At 36.9% G+C, this 23,833-nt stretch overlaps 2 protein-coding genes across 2 annotated transcripts in view; one reads left to right on the top strand and one right to left on the bottom strand.

The window, feature by feature from the left end:
- LOC112050429 (LIM/homeobox protein Awh) overlaps positions 1-10,049 on the top strand; it is a 74,684-nt gene extending 64,635 nt beyond the window's left edge. The window contains exons 3-6 of the mRNA XM_052890700.1: positions 6,308-6,525; positions 7,091-7,333; positions 8,241-8,336; positions 9,300-10,049. Of these exons, the coding sequence (XP_052746660.1) occupies positions 6,308-6,525; positions 7,091-7,333; positions 8,241-8,336; positions 9,300-9,379 (637 nt within the window). The 3' untranslated portion in view covers positions 9,380-10,049. The remainder of the gene's footprint in view (positions 1-6,307; positions 6,526-7,090; positions 7,334-8,240; positions 8,337-9,299) is intronic.
- Positions 10,050-13,112: 3,063 nt separating this feature from the next.
- LOC112050441 (protein henna) lies at positions 13,113-23,116 on the bottom strand. Its single transcript, XM_024088713.2, has 6 exons — positions 22,922-23,116; positions 17,446-17,743; positions 16,667-17,026; positions 15,305-15,567; positions 14,602-14,831; positions 13,113-14,229 (listed from the first exon to the last, which is right to left on the bottom strand). Exons 1-6 carry the CDS (start codon positions 22,967-22,969, stop codon positions 14,073-14,075), a joined length of 1,356 nt encoding a protein of 451 aa, XP_023944481.1. The 5' UTR covers positions 22,970-23,116; the 3' UTR covers positions 13,113-14,072.
- Between the last annotated feature and the right edge of the window lie 717 nt (positions 23,117-23,833).

The raw sequence follows: 23,833 nt of genomic DNA, 5'->3' as shown, positions 1-23,833 counted from the left end.
TTTTTAGATTTATTTACACTACCGCTTACACTGAAATTGGAAAAATAAAAATTTAACAAACTTCCATGACAAAAACATACCTATTTACCCACTAAAATAAAAAGCGAAAAATAACATCGTATGTGCTACTTCCTGATTAGTTTGAATGCGGTGCCAGGCCGGTTAATTTTTTTTTATTAAAGTTTTTAAAATTTACCTATAGTTTCAGTTTTCAGTTGCGATAGAAAGTGTTTGCAACTTTGTTGTGACACTCTGCTCTCGGTACTTCGGACAGCTACTGGCTAGAGCGCGGACTCGCGTGTATCACGAATATTAATTGATCCCAACATATCTGCGGCTGCCTTATCCGCCATTTGCATTTCTGTGGAACCTACGTAGACATGCCAACTATCTACTATTTCGGTCTGCAGCTCTTTTGTGCAAGCAATGTACAGTTCGTCCGTGATTAATAATATTTTAAATAGATAATTTTTGACATTGACTTTGCCTTTAGTTCCTTGCAGTTGAGTCAATTGGACCTCCGAATTATATACTTTAATCCAGCTTACCTCGTTATGTCTCGTCAGTCGCAGTCAGTTACTTATATCGTATAATGAATAAGCTTCACTGCTACTCCAGTGATGGCCATTCCATTTTGCACTCCAAACTTCATTGTTTTTGTAAAGATTTGTTCGAATCAGATCGTAAGTCAGCACATCTAGATTGACCCTAAGTTATCCTTATTTGGAGCAATGTTTTTACGCGATTTGCATTTGAAAACGCGGCCTTAGCGGGGCGAGGGGCGCCTGCCCCGAGGGGTAGGATGGGGTCGGAGGGGAGAGGTGTGGTAACGTTTCGCTACCGTTATCATACCTTATTAACATTTTGTCGCCGGTTGAATCAATTAAAGGCGGCTCTCGCATAGTAATTAACGCAGTGACAGATGAACAAGTATTAACACTCGCGGTAATGAAGATGTCTGGTAGGCGAGATAAACGACCGACGTTGACTATTCATGCGCCCGTTCGGGTGGTCCCCTACCAGCTACTTGACTTTATACCCGGTTATATTAGAAGCTATTATTATAATACACCAGCAGATACGAAATCGTTGTTTTGACTTATTGGCAGTAAAAATACTACGGTAGAAGGATCAAAATTTACCACTTCCCTACCCCTACACTACCGTTACTTTGCCACTACCCTCTACGATATTTTTCGCTATCCTTATTTATACATTATATTATATTAAAAGGGGGGGATTTATTTATTATATTAGAGGTGACTTATGCTAGAAAACATGAACAGTGTATGGACCAGTCAAAAGCAAGGGCGAGGCGAGCTCCAATAGGATCTTGAGCATGTTAGCAAGCAAGACTGACTCGCCGATCCTGCAGAAATTAATTTTTGGTGCGTTGAGATAGTTTATTATTTATGTTTATTTTCTTAAATATAATTGTGTAATTAAAGAAACATTTTTATATTATTATTATTATTAAAAGTATATATATAGGTATACGTCAAGAAACGTGGCCGTTTATTTTGGAAATTGGTTAAGAAGCCTCTTCTGAATGCCATGGATGATCGAGGATAGCCAAGCGTTCGCTGTTGATGATGTCCTCGTCTTCTCAGGCGAGACATCTTATACTGAACCTATAATATAAAAATATCTAAATTATTATTAGTGTTTGTGTTGTATTTTGTATTAACATTTAAAAAAGGACATATAGATAAATGAGAGAAAATCTAGGATAGCTTATCTTGTAGAAAATCTAGAACTTGCATAAAACATCGTATAAAAACTGAACATCTCATAAAACTGTTTTTCTCTACAGTCTAATATGGCAGGTGCACAGTTTATTCAACCAATACCCTAACTGGTTTCTACGGGATATCTCACCGGAATACTCAATCACTTGGCAGTGAAAACCAACCAGCAGATCGAACCAGATCTGATCCTTAGTAATTTGCAAAATTTTATACTAAAAATTCTCTAGAATCTAGACAGCGTGGGCAATAAATACTCCACACTTAGTAAAAGCTTATCACTTTTTTTGCGAAAATGGAAATATGCACGTCGTTTTAGAGGCATATATAATCCATCTATACTTATAATAAATCTGTAGAGAGGTCAGTTCTGTACATGAAATATATTTCCAAAATAACTGTCAGGGGGTGATTAGTGATCGATACTGATGCTGAAAACGCAATCAGTAAAATTTTTGTCTAAGTCAAATTATTAAACGTTGAGTTATTCCGTGCAATTCAAACTCGGCCTACATGAAACGAAGTCTAGGCAACCTATTAGCTGGCTATTTTTAATCAGGGAATCACTGATATCACAAAACAGATCTTAGTAATCGAAGCACAATTGAAACAATAGAACATTAGTGCCCTTGACCAGACCAATAATCTTGTAACTAACATGAAAACCACAAAACATTAAAAACATGCAAATCCATTAAAACGTCGACAAACAAACCAATTCAAAAACAGGGGCCGCTTTCATTACAAATCCTATAATTATCTCCACTCCGAATACTAAGTATTGGCTTGAGATTGGAACCGCACAGATAAGGGGCTGATTATTCATCTCCGATGATCCGGCAAAGTGGCTTCTGAAAAAGCAAGAACAAAAAGTTACGTCCGCTAAGCGTAAATCGATGTTACTCAACTTGGGTTCCGCGCAAGAGACATAATCATAAATACCGAGTAAATATCTATAGGAACAGAGTAAAACCCATGTAATTTCAACGTTAATATTAGATAATGCTGATAAGTCGAAAATTTAAAATTAAAGATAAGAGTGTTTCAAATGCGCCTTGGTCCGAGCAGAGCCCACAACAAACTCAGCCAAGCTTTTTCCTTTTCAGTTTAGTTATCTTTAGTAGTCTGAGGCTCGGTGTCAGAAATTATGTTATTTCAGAGACTGGACTATGAAAAATCAAATTTCTGACGCCTGTGGAGATAATACGCGACCAAGAACGCTAACATGCCACCAATGACAAACATATATCTACAATGATAATACCGTGACAAACACAATTGTTACTAGTTAGAATCTAACTATTATTTAGAATAGTTACTAGTTAGAATCTATGTGTAGATTATTTAGAATAGACTCTAACTTGGTATCTCAATAAGGTTATTATTAATTGTACAGAAATTGAAGATGCTAATATTTAACGGTTAAATAAATGTAGTGAAAAAGCAGGTACTATCCAGAACCTAATTTGTAATAAGTAATAAGTATTAATAAGAATAATTATACAGGCCAAGTACGTATCAAGCCACACGCAGTATAGTGTTCCGTAGATTAAATTAACACTTTAAACTCATATGTAATGCACAAAAATTCCGATAACGATACCCCACACACCGGGAAAGATGATAAAAATATCATCCTCACTTCGCAATTAGCGAAGGACCCCAAAAAAGTTTTTTATTACATTTTATTTTTACCACTTTATAGATGTAAAGTACACACATGATGTCCACTTTTTACACTTAGAAAAATATTTTTCAAGATTTTATTTTTCGACTTTGTTCACATTTTAATGTAGGTTATACTAAATTAGAGCGTTCTAGTATTAATAGTCTCTGCGGTAAGCCGCGGACAGACGGATGGACGGGCGAACAGACAGACGGACTTTGACAAGACAGGTGGAAAGGTTGTGGACTACGGAACCCTAAAAACGGAAATAAGAGTAAAAACAAAAGTGTTTTAATGTTGCGGCGCGGATGATATGATACGGTGTTAATGGAGTGTTGCGCCGTGCACGCGTATCCTTAATTAATTAATTATTAAGGTTTGCGAAACGGCAGCCAACTGCCGGAGATAAGAGACGTTTGACGACCTCTCAGGGGCCGCGGTACAGAAATAAGTACGTTTAACATAACATCATGTTACTATTATTTAGTTTACAGTTTATCTCTAATATATTTTGTGCATAGATTTATAATACGCATAATAGATAGGGTGTAGTCGCAGGATTCGCAAGCCGTTTTATGTGCCCCCAAATGGGAGCCCTTGACGCATGAAGCCCTCATTCGGACGAGAGTTTTTAACGGATGTTAAAAAAGCGTTTAAATACAATAAATGCATTCCCAAGTAGGTATAATATGTTCACACGTCAGCGTTTTTAAAATACGACACTTTTTTTCGAGCAGTGTTTGTTCCATTTTCAATTTTGGTCGTTGGAAATAGATCTTCATTTAACTTCATACTATATTTGAACGCTTTTTTAAAGTCCGGTAAAAATCTCTCATGCGAATGAGGGCTAAGTACGCTTGTGTGCGTGTCAGCAAAGGTAATTTAGCTTAGCACTTACGCTCACATAGTCACAGAAGTTGCTTACGTTTTGAGTGAAAAATTGTTAAGTCTTGCCGGTTTATAGGTTATTAGTCTAAGATTTTGGGATTATCTTTATTTGATAGCCATTGTAGGCCGCTGTTCAGTTCGCTGTATTAAAGCAAAATGTGCATCGGTCTCTATCTCTTTAGATCTGCTGGGCTATTTCCTATTTTAATCTTCATTATCAACAGCAAATCAATTATTGTCATAGTACATACTATGATACAAACTTAGAATACAGAAAACACCAGAAACCACGTTCAGGCACAGTAGATATACTGTGGTTCAGCCGTCATTATAAAGCACGCATTGTGTCCAAAAATTAAACCACAACATGGCTTACCTACTCAGTGTGTCTAATCGCTTGTTCGAGAAATTACACAACAAAAATAAAAATTTCAACAGCTTGAGCAGTTGAAATTATTATTTCTCCGGAGTTTTCTGTATTCTGAGGATACAAAATTCAAATGTCATCCGGTGCTTACTAGTGGATATCATATAGTATGCTCAGATGTCAGCTGCACAGAGGTCTGTCGGTTACACTTGAAATTAAATACTGCGTATTGAATTGTCAGAGCCCACGTTAACTTTTCCGAGGGATGCTAAAGTGTAGGAGCGGAATGTGCAGTGAAACACCATACAGATATATTTTCTCGGTGTTGATAGTATGATAGTTTTGTATGTACCTATGTATGGATGCCCGCAAAGTAAGCCATTACTTTTCTTCATGGCCTCCATTAAAATACATATATGAGAATAAATTTACCAACACATCCTCTTGAAGTCATTATTTTTAATTGTTTTATTCATAAGCTTGCGAAGCGACTGCTCAGCGAAAGTTTCGAATGGTAATAAATTCGTTTGTATGTACAGCGTAGAGCCAGTGCGAATGTTGTTATCTATAGTAAACATCTGCTCTAATTGCATGTTTTGCACAATTTGTTCACGCTAATAATGCCATCAAAATGCAAGACTTTTTTCATAATTCCGTGAGGACAATTTTAAGTAAAGGTGGATTTAATTAAGATGCAACGTTCCTCGTGTTGAACGTTGATTTGATGTAAAACTGTGGCTAATCTAGGACGAGTTTTATAAGCACATATTCTAATGTTCTAGAAGAAATCAATGTTGGATATGGATATTTTTTTCGTCTGTTATTAGTAATCATACCTACTCAATAAATATATTAACTTACCAAAAACTTGTAATCCAAAGAACCTTTTATTTCCCATTGTTTATCTTAATACATTGAATACATATTTAATTAATGTATTATAAGAATTCAATTATTGTAAGTTACAGACAGTTAAATTATAAAAAATGTTTTGATTTGATAAATCACTATTATTTCACAATCGTCAGATGTATCTAAAGGATATCTTAATTGCTCAACATTTGAATAGATATGAGAATTAATCTATCAACTTATCCAGTTAATTTCTTCTAAAATACAATTCAAAATTATGTTTTTTTTTACTTTTAAATAATAGTTGTTTAATTTTACTCTTGTATTTATATCAAAGAGTAAATTAATGTTAGTACATTAGTATATTAATTTACACGTTAGTTGTACCTACGCATTGATGACATTAAAACATTCTGCTTATAGTAGGGGAGCCGAAAAGGGGATATTTGCAGTTACTCGAGCGCGGCAGATGAACATAAGGGTGTACCTTGCACGTTGTTCAGTACCTCCTCCAAGTATGAGCCATAAATATTGGTGGGTACGTTTAAGACAACCAAAAAAAAACTCAGAAATACTAAACCAGTAAAGTAGTAAGTAGTAAGGTCATTAAGGTCTGTATTTTTCCCACCGCTAAAACCGAATAAAGTATATATTCATTTATTTAGCTGACGCTTGAGTAACTGCAAATTTAGCATCCATGGCTTCCCTACTATTACAGTATACATTGTCTTGAACCTGCTCCTACGATTGTCTTTACGAATTTCGTCAATTGAAATACCTTGTGCACAGGAGTTTTGGTGCTAAGTGCTCCAAGTGCTGCCGAGGCATCTCCTCATCAGACTGGGTCCGCAAGGCGCGGGAGCAGGTCTACCACCTCGCCTGCTTCGCCTGCGATGCTTGCGGCAGGCAGCTATCCACCGGAGAACAGTTCGCCTTGCACGAGGACAGGGTTCTTTGCAAGCCACATTATTTGGAAACCTTGGATGGTGGATCCATTTCATCTGATGGTAAGTTCTTATAACATTTTATCAGTAGATAAACCTGACCTCTGCCTCAGATTCCGGAGGGTGTTGGTTCGAATCCTGTCCGGGGCAAGCACCTCCACCTTTTCAGTTGTGTGCATTTTAACCGTCTAATTAAAAAGTATATTTTTTTTATCGGCATAATATGAGAAATGATATCCCCATTTGCCAGACACTTGGTTTCATGGCAACCTTTCGAAAAGCACTTTAATTTGAAACTTCAAGGGTCACTAGCGAAGGGTTCACGGGCTTTCCGTCTATATGTGATAATTATGACATTTGAGAAAGAAATCACAATCGAAATTCATAAGTGGGTTATTTTTACTATAGCTTGGCAAGTTCGTTGATGACACTCCCATGACATGCGGGCGACGGGGGAAAAGACGTGAAAAGAAAAAGTGTGAAATTGTGCGTGCGGGGAAGTCGTGGGATTTTCATTCATCGCTACACGCCCCCCGGTCCGCGAGGGCCATTGGGAGTGTTACGAACTAATTCGCCAAACTATATTTGCTAGCTATATTCACTAAATATAATGAATTCTCCATTTCAGACGGCTGCGATTCAGAAGGCTACCACAAAAGCAAGGCGAAACGTGTCCGCACCACGTTCACCGAGGAACAGCTCCAGGTTCTTCAAGCAAACTTCCAGCTGGACTCTAATCCTGACGGACAGGACTTGGAGAGGATTGCACAGGTCACCGGCCTGAGCAAGAGGGTCACACAAGTGTGGTTCCAGAACAGTCGAGCGCGCCAGAAGAAGCACCAACATACGGGGAAAGGGAAGCAAAGCCAAGGTAAGGGAGGCTTCCTTGGGGACCAAAAAAAAGGGGATATGTACAGGGATAATATTTAATACAGGGACTACACACGTAGATACCATAATATACATATACACTATGTTAGGTACACATATACACGTATTGGACAGTCTATAAATTGTAATATTATCTTCTGTAATAGGATTATTAATTCCAATCTGTAAAATGACAAGTGCAACTGTCACTGAAATGTCTTTTTACTAGTAATATAACATTTTAGTGACAGTTGCACTTACCATTTTACTGACTGGAATTATTCCTACGACTCTACTTATATTTTTTCTTTTACCTCCTAATTTCTACGCTACTTACACTGCTTAATTTTTAAATAATTTAAAATAACTCAAAATTCTAAGGTTGTACTATTATTGATTGTTTGCAGTAACATTATATAATGATTTATTTTATATTTATTGCAAAGTGACTTTGCAATTGCACGTTGTAGAGTCAACATCTCCTGAGGATGCTCCGGTTTCGGGGTGAAACGTACGTAGAGAGTATTTTGCCGGACCTGGGTGACGTTGTCGCATGGGTTCGTCGACTTTTCGCGGATGATAGCAAAATAAATAAATCATTATATAATCATGATGAACTTCCGCAAAGTAACGCCTGCTTCTATCCAATATGCAGTAACATTTTAAAAAGTTACTGAAAACAATCAACATAAGTTAAGTGATATATTTACTGGATTTCTCACTTATAAAACAGATATTGTAAACGAGTATTATATTATGTATTGATAGATATTTATTATTTCGCTATGCGACATTAAACATGTATTATTTGCGAATTATTTTGTGTTTTTGGGCGAATATTGTTTTTTGGTTGAACAATGGTCATACAATCATCATGGGTATACTTGCAAGTCTCGTGTTGTCCACAGCAATGTCACGTGACGCGGACTCGGTGGGGTTTGGCCGGCCTATCAACCTCCACCTTACGTATTCTTTCCAGAACAAACCACCTTTCGTCCCGATAGGTATGTACCTTTGTAAATCTTCTTTTTGTTACACTAAATCCGGCTGCACGCTCGAAAAAGTAGGGTGAAAGGTCCGCCACAAGCTTAAGTAGGGTGAAATGAAAAATACCAAGATGCCTTATCTATACTAATATTATAAAGCTGAAGAGTTGGTTTGTTTGTTTGATTGTACGCGCTAATCTCAGGAACTGCTGGTCCGATTTGAAAAATTCTTTCAACGTTAGATAGCCCATTTATCGAGGAAGGCTATAGGCCTATATATATTATCCACGTATTATTACGGAAACCGGAACAACGCGGATGAAACCGCGCGGCGTCAGCTATTAGGTATATAAATGTAACAGACTTTTCTTGTTTAGATTAATAATAAATGTTATTTTTATTTGCCCTAAATAGTGGGGTTATTGCGTATTGAGTAAAATAACATCTCACATTTTTACATATAACGCCTTTTAGGATTTGGTGAAAATAATGGCACTGGTTTTAAAATGCACCTGGCCGTTATTTTGTTACTTTTCACAGCGTCATCTAGCGGCATTAGATAAGCCACGCTGAAATATGAAATATCTATAATAATAACAGATGCAACCTTCCGAAACTTACCGAGAACCTGCGATAGCCAGGCGTATTTAAATATGATGTAAATATCTTTAACGATGTTTTTCGAAGGGTTGCCGCAAAACTAAGTGACTGGGGACATGATCTCTCATACCGTGCTGTTAAAAATATTAAAAAATACGCTTTATAATTCAACGATTGAGGATCTAGACACTTGAAACTTGCTATCTTCTAAAGCCATCACAGTTTATACTCTTTAATTGGCTACCATAGGTACTTACCGTTGGAATATAGGCTGACAAACTTTCTATCGCAGGAGCCTGCAGCAAAAATACAATCAGAAAAAAGACAGATGTGGATTTGACTTGCTTGGCAGTAATAACATTTTCCTTTGTTCGTTTTCAGATGGCACTTCTTTCACGGACTCTTCAATGGATGAGCTGTCGGAAGACTCCTCGATCCACTGCATGCAGAGCGAAGTTTGAGAGAACCGTGCGGATCAAACATGTCAGATTTCTTAGCTCCTGTAACCAATTCTTCGAACATCAATAAATTAAAACAAAATATAGGTAATCAGAATACTTAATCGTCAGAATAATACCTTTTGAATAAAGTTACCGTCAATTTTTATATTTGTAATTACATTTAAAGATACATTTTTTAACTTTCGTTATTTAAATATTGAGTAAATCTTTTATAGAACTCAGAGGGTCTTTCATACCTGTAGTAAAATTAATTAATTATTATTTGAATATCAAGTATGTTTCGAAACTTTAAGCTCTTAATTTGTTTGATGTAGTGTATCGATACATCTATACGTAGAACCGAAAAATAAATTAAATTGTATTCCACATAAAAGGTACTTACTTAATATGTACTTATGCTATTATTAAGAATATGTAAATAAGCTTGACCTAATATATTGTGTCGCATCTGTAAAAATATTTATACAAACATATCTACATAATTGAATAAATTAAAAAGCAGATTTATTTAAAGTATAAACTGTCCCGAATTGTAAAAAGTATTTATTTATTTATTTTAATAGCTGTGATATGTCTAAAAGGGTAGGTATATTATCTTACATAGAACAAAAAACAACTGCTGAAATTCATGGGAATCAAACTGGGGATGTATTTCCATAGTAAATTTTTTTTAACAATTCTCGTCCATGTGATTTACCTCCTAAAACGCTAAGCCACTTTTTAACTTGGCTAAGCCGTTGTAGCCTTATCAATAAACCTACCATTTTTTCTATTTCTACATTGATCATACCATTATCAGTTTATTATTCATTACTTTTTTATCTTATATGCTAAATTACATATCTAACCAATCTATGTAAACCTATTGCAAAGATCATTGGTACATGATAATATTTAAGTACATCTCAGAGTACGAAAAGCCACAATCAAGAATCAAATTAAAATTCAAATGACGTTTCTTTACCTTGAAAGAAAATTCTATCTAGAATATCTAATTTAGTAAAGCGCCACACACTTTTCTGATCTGGTGGCCAAAACTCGAACTAACGTCGCCGTGATCGTCATTTTGCTAAACAATAAACTAAAAGCGCGACAACGGCGATACCCCGGGCTAGATAAGTTCTTAGCCATATATACTCTTTATAATACAATAATTACAAATGGATTTCACAGGCTTACAAGCTAACTTTGTAATTTTTGCATAGAGATTACCTTTCAACACCATCTATCGACAGATGATCGCACTAACGACAGAAATGGGCAAAGATTATGCAAGAAGAAGATGTATTTTAAGCAGTTACAGTATAACGTAAGATACCCCCTTTTTATACATTTTGCTTATTTTGAACAGTTTTGCATTTATAATGTTTTGGGTCGCTAAAAAAATATAGTGCCAAAATAAACTATTTGAATAATGTGTAAGTACCTCATCAAATACTTCTATCTACTGAGCTAAACTAAACCGACAATTTGAACTTAATCTGTATCATGGCTTTGGATTGAGCAAAAATTCGCGTGACAAATAATTTTATCTCGTACGTAGAGGTATATAGAAGTATTTGTATGTAATATATAACTTGTAAATTACATGAAAATAATTATAGCATTAAGACAAGTGTAACTGTCATTAGTAATAATTTATACGTGTAGATTGTAAAATTATAACACATTCGTACTGGTGGAGATTTTTATGAATATAAGCTTGTACTTATTGTATAACTAATTTATACTATGTATAACATAGAGATTTTACATCTATGTCCAATAAGATTGAATACAAGGTAGTGTCTCCTTGCATTAGAAGCGTCGTCTGTATTGCTCATTCATCTGACGGTCTTAGTTCGTGCGACAGAGATGAAACCGACAGAGACGTAATGTTTACCGTAGTTCCAACCGTAGTGTCAAAACCATTGTCTTACCGAGTTGAAACCTGAGGCTAAAACCATAATTTCATCCGTCAAAACGACTGTTTCACCCTGTCTTATCACTGTTTAACCCATTGAAGCTGTAAATTCAAATCACGTGACTTTGAAAATCATTATTAAAAGTTAGTTGGCACATTTCGTGTATATTCACTAACGTTACTCAAAGTTAGTGAAAAGGCCAGCAGGCTGGCACTAAATAGCGGCTAAAGGAGATAGTCCATTTCAGGTCCACTCTTGTACTCCGAATCAATAAAATTTAAAAATACAAGGATTTTATTAAAATTTATTAAAGTGAATAAAATAAAATTTATTAAAATAAAAAGAAATAAATAAAAACCCAAGTTTTTGAGTTATACCAAGATGGCGCCCATAGAGCAACTATGACATGACAGTTGCCAACAAACGTCAAATCGATTATTGCATTGAAAACGTCATCTATCCGCCAGTAATACCCTTAATAATGTTGCATTTCTTGGGAGATAATGAATGTTATTTCGAAAGAATTGAAGTAAATTCGTAAATTTGTCTAATCAGAAATAGTTAAAAAAATATCTTCTTTTATTTCCGCTAGGGTACAATGACTGATCCTGGGCTCCATACAATTTTGGACCATCTCCTTTCGTATGCTTTACTATGTGTGTTCTCGTGTTGCGTGGACAGAATAACAAATACAAATAGCTATATTCAAGGCCGGACGTGGTCGTGGCCACAAATCTGGCCGCTGTTAAACTGTAACTTTTGCGACCACGCGCAAAGACTAGTCTAGTCGTGGCCCTCGCCGCCTAATGTGCAAGGTCCCTAACAGCGTCCATGTACGATCTATCTTTGAGATACATCATTCATTCATTATTATCAACCCATATTCGTCTCACTGCTGAGCTCGAGTCTCCTTTCAGAAAGAGAGGGGTTGGCCAAAGCCACCACGCTGGCCCAATACGAATTGGCAGATTTCACACACGCAGAGAATTAAGAAAATTTTCTGGTATGCAGGTTTCCTCACGATGTTTTCCTATCACCGTTTGAGACACGTGATATTTAATTTCTTAAAATGCACACAACTGAAAAGTTGGAGGTGCATGCCCCGGACCAGATTCGAACCCACACCCTCCAGAATCAGAGGCAGTTTAGTGAAGCCTTCACTCAAGATAAATATTATTATTTATGTATTGTAAATATGAGTTAACTGTAATGCTTAAAACTCTTTCTATAGTAGTTAAAATATTAATCGCATTTGTAAATAAATCTAGATAATATTTAATTATAATTGTTGTAAATTTTTATATTAGATAGGGAAGTTAAATTAAGTATTATTATTATCGGTCATTTGACCAATTCTCTTTCCATCTTGTCATTTTATAGATATATAAATAGTTATATGAACACAAGTACTAGGTACTTGGATTATTCTGTACAAATTATTGATTATATTATGTTCGTTATTAAAGTGTTTTTTTATTTATTTTATACTTACCCCACGCTTTCAATCGCGTATTTTCCATTTTCGTGAAAATATAATAAGCCTATGTTACTCCCTGATAATGTAGATTTCAATTGGTAAAAAGATTTTTAAAACTCGTTGAACATTTTTATCGTATATTTTTCAAAATAATTAATAGCTCAAAATAAATCCGACTCAGGACTCGAATCCAGTACCTTAAGGTTCGAAGCCACATGTAGATGGTAGCGTAGATAGTTAGCATCATCATCATATCATCCGAAAAAAAAATATATACACACACTGGTATTCTCTGTTCCAGTTAGATGATATACAATTTATTTTGTATATTAAAATAAAACACAGAAAAATTAATTCTAATATTATGTTTAGAAACTCGTATCATATTGATAACAAATTGTTTATATTATTGTACTTACTTAGGTAAAATAACAAATTAATCTTATATCTAAGTAATATTACACAACGTCCTGCAGTATCTGAATTTTCATGATATTACAGACGTAAAATGCCTACATACTATACTTCATATCATTGTAATCATAAAATATTACATCGTTAACTATTAATAAACATAACAATAACCAAATATTATATGGTAGTTTGCTGGTTTAAAAGGGCTTACAACCGTCCAAGTATAGAGCCATATTTATTTCATCATCATCATCATCATCATCATCATCATCATCATCATCATCAACATCAACATCATAATCATAATCATAATCATCATCATCATCATCATCAACATCAACATCAACATCAAAAGATGGCCGCTGGGCAGACGTGTTCTGGAGTGGAGACCACTTACCAGCAACCGCAGTATAGGACTTCCTCCAGGATGGTCGATGGTTGAGGGAAGTGGCTGGATGAGAAAGGCGGAGAATCGTATGTGATGGCATGCTATCGAAAAGGCCTATGTCCAGTCTTTCTTTCTTTTTTTTATTGTTTACAAGTTAGCCCTTGACTACACTTGATGGTAAGTGATGTTGCAGTCTAAGATTGAAGCGGGCTAACTTATTAGGAGGAGGATGGAAATCCACACCCCTTTTCGGTTCGTAAACGACATCGTACCGGAACACTAAGTCGCTTGGCGGTACGTCTTAGCCGGTAACTATCCACAGCCGAAGCCTCCCACCAGCCAGACCTAGACCAATTAAGAATACCTCAATCGGCCCAGCCGGGGATCGAACCTAGGACCTCCGTCTTGTAAATCCAAAAAAATCCAGTATTGAATGATGATGATGATATTGAATTCAAATCTATTTAAATTCAAAAGAAGAAACGTAGTAGGAAGGAAAATCTAAGATTACTACAGTTTTTCCATTGTACCCAGTAGGAGTTCCATTTCAGTCCGGATCTGTTTGAGGAGGTCTGTCATCTGACGCGGCGAGTCCAGGATATCAATGCTTTGCGTGTACGGGTTGTATCTCACGCCGAACTCTCGGGGTATTGTTTGGGCGAACTTTCTGCAAGTTTTAAACACAAATTTATTATCCAGTTGGATTGCCAGAGGTCTATTTATGACTAATCTTTAGTAAGTGGTAATCTCTAATTAATTATTAAGTATTAATCTACTGAACCGATTTAGAAACCTTTTTAAGGTTTTTGCAACTCTACCGACGACCACAGTCGACTGCAGTCGGCGACGTCTCGGCGGCAGCCAACGGGAGTCGGCTGCAGTCTGCGACCTGCGTCGACCGCCGCCGAGAGTCGACTGCAGTCGGCGACGACGTCGCCTGCCGCCGAGGCGTCGCCGACTGCAGTCGTCAGGTAGCAGCTGCCGCTCGTGTAAATGAACACTAAGTAAGTTTCCCAAGATACACTATAAAACTACGTACATCATTTTTTCTTTGGCGCTCTCAAAGCTCTGAGCAACGAAGTAGACTGGCTGATACTCCGTGATGGGGTACTTCTGTTCACCCGTGACGCTCGGCTCGAACTCTCTCAACTCTGGCTTGTCTGAGAGGCAGTACTGTAGTTCGCCGAATGACGACAGCAGACCAGCGCCGAAAGCCTTCAGCTGTCCCTCTTGTCGACACAGACCAAACTCCACGGTGAACCAGAAACACTTAAAAAAATAAGAGATTAAAGACTTATTTCCGAACACAAATAGGTACAAAGCTTTTTTTTTTTATTGCGGTGCTTCTCCCTCTCAATTGTTTATGTAGTAGTCACTAGCAGACGTCCGCATGAAATTCAGTTTCTTATAAATCCCGTGACAACCATGGATTACTTCGGGATAAAAAGTAGCCCATGTATTAATCGAGAGTAAAATCAAATTTGAGCCAAATCGCTTTAGTAGTAGCGGCGTTAAAGAGTAACAAACATCATCAGCTTTCGCGCTTAGTATACTCGGATTATTAGGATTATAATGGCTTTAAATCGTTTTGTAAGAAAGATAAAAACAAAATAACTTGACTCATACTTGCTTACAAAGCGAGATTTTTCTAAGAGAATATTGACTACGTGTCAAAATCTAACTGATAATGGATTGGTATACTTACCTAAGTACTCGTAATACGTAGTAGAGACAAAACTCACCGTAGCCAATTTTTCTATAAAATCATCAGGCGCTCCCAAGGAGGCAAGACCAATCTCTTGCGAGAACTGTGCGAACGCTGGATCAGCGAACAATGGCGCGTGACCGAGCAGTTCGTGGCACACGTCAGGTTCTGGCGTGTAGAGCGGCCGGGAGTGGTGTCTTATGTATTGCGTACTGTGGAACACGCGGAACGCTAGCCCCGCCAGGAAGTCACGCGAAGAAAGCAGCCCAGCCACTGGTCGTAATGTAAAACCAGTGCAGTCTGAAATATGAACGACAGAAGTGAACAACCACAACAACTGAGAGCCGTGATAGCCCAGTGGATATGACCTCTGCCTCCGATTCCGGAGGTTCGAATCCGGTCCGGGCATGCATCTTCAACATTTCAGCACACACATTTTAAGAAATTATATATCACGTGTCTCAAACGGTGAAGGAAAACATCGTGAGGAAACCTGCATACCAGAGAATTTTCTTAATTCTCTGCGTGTGTGAAGTCTGCCAATCCGCATTGGGCCAGCGTGGTGGACTATTGGCCTAACCCCTCTCATTCTGAGAGGAGACTCGAGCTTAGCAGTGAGCTGAATATGGGTTGATAACGAAGTGAACAACCTCGTTGTGATCACACTTGTTCAAAAATACATCTGCTATAGTCATCATTAACCGTCTTTGGACAAGACTAGCTGGCCTATTCACTAACTTTAAATAACTTTTAACTTTATATCCACGAAATTTACAAACTAGCTATTGTAATTAATTCTTAAGTCACGCGATTTTATATTCACTATTTAATGACGTAAGCGAATCGCATCAAACTTTCAAGAGTGAAACGAACTGTCACCCGCACCTTGCTACAGTGCACGACGATCAAAATTACTAACCAGTGTTTTTGACATTGTGATTTTCGTTAACAATGGTATTTAAGAAATACTAAAAAAAATTGTTATTTATTTGATGTTAATTATTTTAGGTGGCTAAAATTAGACAGTTAGTGAATAGGCCAGCTGGGGATATGAAACACACAACTCTGCTCCATTGCAATGCTGACTGTGGTGAAAAAATCGAGTGTATAACTATCACTATCAGATGTTAATGATAAAGAACGCTACTAACGTTTTAACTCATTATAAGAGGGTGTATCACCACTGACTTTCCAACACCGGGCAGTTAATGAGAACTTATAAGAAGATGAAATTATTCATAGCTAAACCCAAGACTTAGAGAAGTCAAAACAAGACATACTTTATTAGATTATTTACTGATGAACGACATAGAATGGAGCTTCAATTATCGTTTGAGAATGTTAAATAACTCAAAAAACCGATGATAACAAAGTTTTATTCAAAGAACTTTGAACGCACCTTTCAAGAAGTTAGAAACGTCTTCTAACTGTGGAATGTTGTCTTCTCTGTATCCACAGTTCTCAATCATAAGCGGAAACACGTGGTTGTGCTCTTTGCAAGCGTGAGTTGGATATAGCTCTGTAAGTTTCTTGAACACTGCTCCCCAGGTCTGAGTCTCTTCTTTGGTATAATCCACGTGTGGTAGAGGCTGCCCATGTCGGTAATTGAAAGCGATGTCAGCGAAGTACTTCCTTCTGTCACGGTACACAGGGTCAGTGAACCCAGGATGATCTGAATCCAGCTCAGCGCCATAAGAAAGTATCTGACTGGCAAATCTATCCAGATCTCTGATACGTCGAGGAAACCATGGCACAGTGCCTGTAAAAATATGCAGCATTAAACATGAGTCGAGAAACTATTACAAGATTGGCATTTCAATCCAAATTTAGTTAAATTAAATAGAAGAGAGAAATAGGTAGGATTAACTAAGATTACTTTACAAACTTTCCAATAAATCCAGTAGGAGCTCCATTGCATTGCGGGTCTGCTTGAGGCACAAACAGACATCGCTAAAATCTAACGGTGGATTGAGGAGATATGGATAGACATTACGTTAGTTATTTATTTAAAATTTTAAAGTAATGATCGTAAAGTTTAATTCGCTAATTTTTTCTGTTTACTTATTTAAATACTTTAATTACCTAATCATTATCACATCGTCATTAAACTTTGATTTTAAGATATTAGAAGTGACATATAAGCATGAAACTGAGGTAAATAGTGCATGTGATACTCACTTATGTTATCTTTGTAATTCCTAGAAATTACATTCAAATATCCAGCAATCTGTGTCAACTCTTCCAACGCAGCGCCAAAGTTACCAGAACCATGCTCACATTCTACCATGAATTCGTACCCAGGTCTCCTAGCTGAAGATCTAGATTCAATGTGGTTAAGGTTTACGCCATGAGAGGAGAATATGCTAAGAAACCGCGCCAAAGAGCCAGCTTCATCAGGAGTTGCGGGGGAAAAGAGAAGCCACGTTGATTTGCTGGTATCGGGTCCTTCATAGCTGCCGGCATGATTAAGCTTGCGCTGGAAACAGAATTAATAATAATTTAAACTTTTGTTAATTAAACCTATAGAGAACAATCATCATCATCATCATCATATCAGCCGATGGACATCCACTGCAGGACATGGGCCTTTTGTAGGGACTTCCAAACATCACGATACTGAGCCACCTGCATCCAGCGAATCCCTGCGACTCGCTTGATGTCGTCAGTCCACCTGGTGGGGGGTCGGCCAACACTGCGCTTAGTAGTGCGATACAGAGAACAATAGCTCAGTTTTATGACGGACAAGAGAACAACCGGTCGTCAAAAGGAAATGGTTAGACGACATTAGAGAGTGGAACAGACTCGACCCACAACTGAAACATTGTAGAAGATAGTAAAGACGCATACGTTCTGATGATGACGATAATAACTAGCTCTCTAGATTTGTTATTATAGTATTACTGTATTATTCTTATAATTACATTGGAGCAGTGATGTATAAGCATTACGCATGGACACTTTGGGAATTTATAATTATAATCCGATTTCCTTATTAACATCCTCATTACACACAGCAGTGTAATGTGGTCTACCACATGCTTCCTACGTTTGCGCCGTATAATTTTACCAAAGTTTCCAATAAACTGTCATAAACCTCTTGGGATACGCGCAGTAGTTTCTATTTTAGTCGGCATTCTCAAGAATCTTCAGAGGAAACCGCGGTTAAAAATGAGTAATTAAAACATTCATTATCAACCCATATTCAGCTCACTGCTGAGCTCTAATCTCCTTTCAGAATGAGAAGGGTTATGCCAATAGTCCACCACGCTGGCCCAATGCGGATTGGCAGACTTCACACATGCAGAGAATTAAGAGAATTCTCTGGTGTGCAGGTTTCCTCACGATGTTTTTCCTTCACCGTTGACCGAGACACGTGATATGCACACAACTGAAAAGTTGGAGGTGCATGCCCCGGACTGGATTCGACCCCACACCCTCCGGAATCGGAGGCAGAGGTCATATCCACTGGGCTATCACGGCTACTTAAATTTTAATTATTACACGTAATTAAAACAATATACACTACTATTTAATTGATAGAGTTATAACTGGTATCTTGACGGGGCTTCTCAGCAAAATTAATTATTCAAGCCTTAGCCGAGTAGCTTCAAGCGATTTCGAGAATCTGTGAGAGTTCACCTAAGAGGTCACTTAAAGGGATCGTGTTTTAAAACTGACCTTACGCAAAAGTAGGGCTCTAAGCTGACATAAATTATTATCGAGTGGACTGTCTGAGATTATTCAAGACTAAAGTTAAAATGTTGCACTTAGACTGATCTATACAATTAATATATACAGGGTGCTGGGGAGTACACATTTCCCATGACTCTGGGGTTATATTTTTTATCGAAAACTTATTAAAAATTTTCAAGGTAAATGTGTCCTAAAATTAATATTTTCGGGATAAATAATATTTCTTTTGTAAATAGATCTTAAAATGTGTCTCTTATACCTTTGCATCCTTATAATTATGACGTATCCAAGTTTAGCGTATTTTAAAATGCAAAGATAAATAAAGGCGTGTGTTACATGGATATTCGGAATTATTTGAATTACTTTGTATGAAAACACGTTTTTTTTTTATATTTTAGTTAAAAAAATATTAGTTATGCAGTATAACTAATATTTCATTCGGCTCCTATAAGAGGATTCGTCAACACCTTGAAGATATGGGAAATACTCCCGAGCACCCTGTATATTTATTAATTAATAACATTTACCTAATAATGTGGATAACCAACATAACAGATCAAAGCAATTCAGCAAATAATCAGGCTAATGATAATTATTATGGTGTAGATTATGATAATGATGTATTTGTTAATTGTAAAAATATTCATGTTGTTTCTACAAAGGTTAAAGCGTAGTGTTTTGGTAGTCAAGATAGTAGATAAGGGGTATCCAATACATTCAGTTTATGTTGTGAGTTGATGATAACCCCGGGGTCATGTCGATGTCCGACGCCATGTTTAACAATCATATTAGCAATAATAATAGGTACATGATAAATATTAAAATGAAACTTCATACACACACAAGACGAGTTAACGCTAGAAAAATACACACATACTGTCGACCACAGAAAATAGATAGCCCAGTGTATATGACCTCTGCCTCCGATTGCGGAGGGTGTGGGTTCGAATCCGGTCCGGGGCATGCACCTCCAACTTTTCAGTTCTGTGCATTTTAAGAAATTAAATATCACGTGTCTCAATCGGTGGAGGAGAATATCGTGAGGAAACCTGCATACCACAGAATTATCTTAATTCTCTGCGTGTGTGAAGTCTGCCAATCCGCATTGGGCCAGCGTGGTGGACTACTGGCCTTACCCCTCTCATTCTGAGAGGAGACTCGAGCTCAGCAGTGAGCCGAATATGGGTTGATTACGTAAATCAATAAATCATATCGTATATGGTGTTTGCTATCAAACTATTAGTATAACCCACAACCTTAACTAAGGATGTTCGATTCAAACAGTTTCGTTTACGTAGTAATCCTTGGAATGGCTGGACAGATTTTAGTAGGAGTTTCACTGGAAGACAGAGGTTACTTTAATCCCGGAAATATCCCTGGTCCCCGTGGGATTTCCGAAAATCGTGCTCATGAACATAGTCGCAGGTGTCCGTAGTTTTAATAAAATATAAACAAGTCCTGAGAATGCTCCGGTTTTGAAGTAAAACGTACCTATGTATAGGTAAAACGGGGTTTTCGGGAATTTTTCTTTCCAATCGATATAATTTTGCTATGATGATTTTTTATCTACAACATTTCTTAGAATATCACTCTTTATATACATGAGTATGCATTATAAGTGTCTATTAATCAAACGCGCTATACCTATCTACGTAATAAATAATATAAAAAATTTATAGCCGGAGAGCCAGCGATTCCTGATCAATGATTCCTGATGTCAATTCATGATGCTACCATATTTAAGTACGGTACAACTAAGGAGTGAACCGTGGATACTTTGGTAGGTAGCAGCTTTCAAGGGTCCAGACCCTCAATCATCTAAGTGTGAAGGTTATTTTTTTTTTATAGTTTCATCGGCATAATATGAGAAATGATATCCACGTTCAGGTTGAGGGTCTGAATCCTTGAAAACTGCTACCTCCCAAAGTAACTACAGTCCTAGCTCCATAATTGGCTACTGACCTACGGTAAAAGCATTCCCTGACAAACTTTCAGCTTTTATAAAACCACGAAGGTCGGGCGGTCGCTTGCTGTTAGTCTATTAGCTACTTTAGTTTAATAGTGTAGTTTGTACAAATTGTTCGAACTGGAATTTCCACAAAAAGCTCGCTGTTTTGCCTTTTACGTTCATTTCAGTTTGGCCTTCCGCATTTGTGCAAATACATTAAAGTGTAGCGTATTGATTAGTACATTTGTACAACTCTTTGCATATTTTTACTGTGTCTTTGCTTTAACATAAAGGCTACTTAGTTACTTAACCAAGGTTATCTTTAATCATTAACAACCCATATTTGGCTCACTATTGAACAGAATTTCTTTTCTCAGAATGAGATGGGTTATTAAGCCTTAGTCGACTACGCTGGCCCAATGCGGATTGACAGATTTCACACACGTAGAGAATTAAGAAAATTCTGAGGTATGCAGGTTTCCTCACGATGGTTTTTCTTCACCGTTTGAGAGACGTGACATTTAATTTTTTAAAATGCACAAAAAAGAAAAGTTGAAGGTGCATGCCCCGGACCAGATTCGAACCTACGCCCTTCGAATCGAAGGCAGTGGTCAATAGGCTATCAAGTCTCTTTCTTTCCAGAATATTTTCTTCTCAACATATAAGAAACTTATCTTCTTTCTTGAATGCGAGAAACATTTTTTTTATTCAATGATAAGTTAAGCCTTGACTGCGATCTTAACTGAAAGTTAATTTATGCAGTCGGATTTACTTGAAAAAAACACCTGACGGTTTCTACGCGGAATCGTACCGGAACGTTAAATCACTTTGCGTTACGTATCTGCCTGTATAGTGGTAAGACACAGCCAATGACTACCAGGTCAGGCTTGGGCCAATTTAGTTAATATATATTTTATTTAATATGACCAATATTCTCATTCCCCTCCAACTTGTCGGGAAAGACTGTATCGGGAGTGGGTACGACAATAGACGAACAGGGCGGGGATCGAACCACCACCCCTCGTGATGAGGCTATTGAGGCTCTAAGTTTTTGCATGCAGCAATTGCATCTTGCATCGATGTTTGCCCAAACTGTATTTTACATAATATTATGCACATCGTGTAGGTACGAGTCCTTGCCGTGTTGATTTAAACACAAAACTAGTATCTAAGATTATGTACAAGATATGTGTAAAGAATTATCTTGCGCTCATTCATTGACTCTACACCATCTAACGGTGGCATGTTAAAATAATCTAGATTCAGAGGGAAGTCGCGAGCAAAATTAATTTTAATTTGTATACGGATCATATATCTATAACTGTCCAGGTAAAGTATCCAAAATTCACAATTGATATTACAATTTAAAAAATATAAGTTATCCAGAAATCAACAAATGATACTACAATTTAAAAAATATAAGTTATCCAGAAATCGGATTAATTACCTATTTACTAATGAGTGCAAAACAGCATAATGGATTTACATTTTTAATAATAACATTTACCTAGTCAAAAAATATAATTAGTATAGTAAATTCAAGTATAAATTAAAGGTAAAATAGACATTATACCAATATCAATAGTTGCATGTAATTAGAATGCTTGACCAAATTAACACAATATATTTTTAACGCCTACTAGCGGGCGCACCGCCGTTTCATCCGCGTAGTTTCCGTATACGTAGGAATGTGACGATAAAATTAGACTATATTACTCGCTGATAATGTAGCTTTTCAATGGTAAAACAATTTTAAAAATCGGTTAGTTGCTTAGGCGCGAAAGCGTAACATACAAACTCACTTTTGCACTAACTTATAGATGTGATAATCTACAGAACTGTAAATCTTCAACGATTCTTTACAGACTTGTGTCAAAAAGTAAGAAATATCCATCCATCCAGTCACACAAACATTCGCATTTATAATGTTAGTAGGATATAAGTAACATGCACATAATGTGAAATAATAACAATCGCCAGCCAATATTCGTATATATTTATTTGCTTATTTACCTTGTTTTTAGTAAACATTTCCTCTTGCGTGGGCGTAAGCATCTCCATTATTATTAAATTAATTACACAAATGCCCCGAAAGATTAATCTCTACGTCTGTAATTTATTTTCTATATAGTTATTCCGCGGGAATATTCAAAAATTGTAAAAATCTATAACGACGTGGTGTCTGGACGAAGGCACGCCTCTAAGAAACGTTTTCAACCTACGAGCAACGCTTTTATGCCCATTTAAAGCATTCACAGACGTTCCAATAAGGTTTTGACGAGAACTTTTATCTAAACTGTAACCTACTTGATATATAAACGTACAGAGTGTCGTAAGTTAGTCAAATACAGTTAAACAAGCTTGCAAACGAATTCGTCGTCAAATCGTCATGTCATTGTGACTTGACGATTAATCTAATAAAACGAGTAATTACGTAACTACCTCATTAATCAAGAGCTATATCTTGGCAAATTCGTTCGTAACACTCTCAATGGTCCGCGGGGGCTTGGAGGGGGGTATCGATGTCCCGCGCATACCCGCGCAGTCCCTACCCCTCCCGTCGCCTGCACATCTTGGGAGTGTCATCAACGAACTTGCCGTACGAACGAACAGTATTATAACTGTTTCTTTTTGCTCTAAAAAATTTCTGAAAAAAACTCTTTGCCCGGAGTTAATAATTTAGTTGTGATTACACCCCTGTGCCTCAGAGAATACGAATATATTATTAACCTACTTATAACAGTGATCGTTAAAGTATTTAAAATTATCACCCAAATCCCGCCATCCCGCATTGCATCCGCGTGGTGGATATTCTCTCGATATTCTCTTACTCGTATAGTACGTAGGTCCTATAGTAGGCTGTTAAAATAGACTGATAATAAAGAGTGAATACGTATTAGGTAATTCAACAAGCCAGCATTTAAA

Source organism: Bicyclus anynana, chromosome Z (genome assembly GCF_947172395.1).
Source record: "Bicyclus anynana chromosome Z, ilBicAnyn1.1, whole genome shotgun sequence".
Classification (NCBI taxonomy): domain Eukaryota; kingdom Metazoa; phylum Arthropoda; class Insecta; order Lepidoptera; family Nymphalidae; genus Bicyclus; species Bicyclus anynana.
Note: the sequence above shows the minus strand (reverse complement) of the source record. Positions and strands in the feature narration are given on the sequence as shown.

What these genes read in the sequence shown, in the direction of transcription:
- LOC112050441 (XM_024088713.2), bottom strand. Translation starts at nt 22,969, where the DNA reads ATGGAGATGCTTACGCCCACGCAAGAGGAAATGTTTACTAAAAACAAG. An exon ending in AAATGTTTACTAAAAACAAG is followed by an intron (nt 17,744 to 22,921) that starts GTAAATAAGCAA and finishes TTCTGTTTCCAG; the next exon opens with CGCAAGCTTAATCATGCCGG. An exon ending in TTATAGAAAAATTGGCTACG is followed by an intron (nt 14,832 to 15,304) that starts GTGAGTTTTGTC and finishes TATTTTTTTAAG; the next exon opens with TGTTTCTGGTTCACCGTGGA.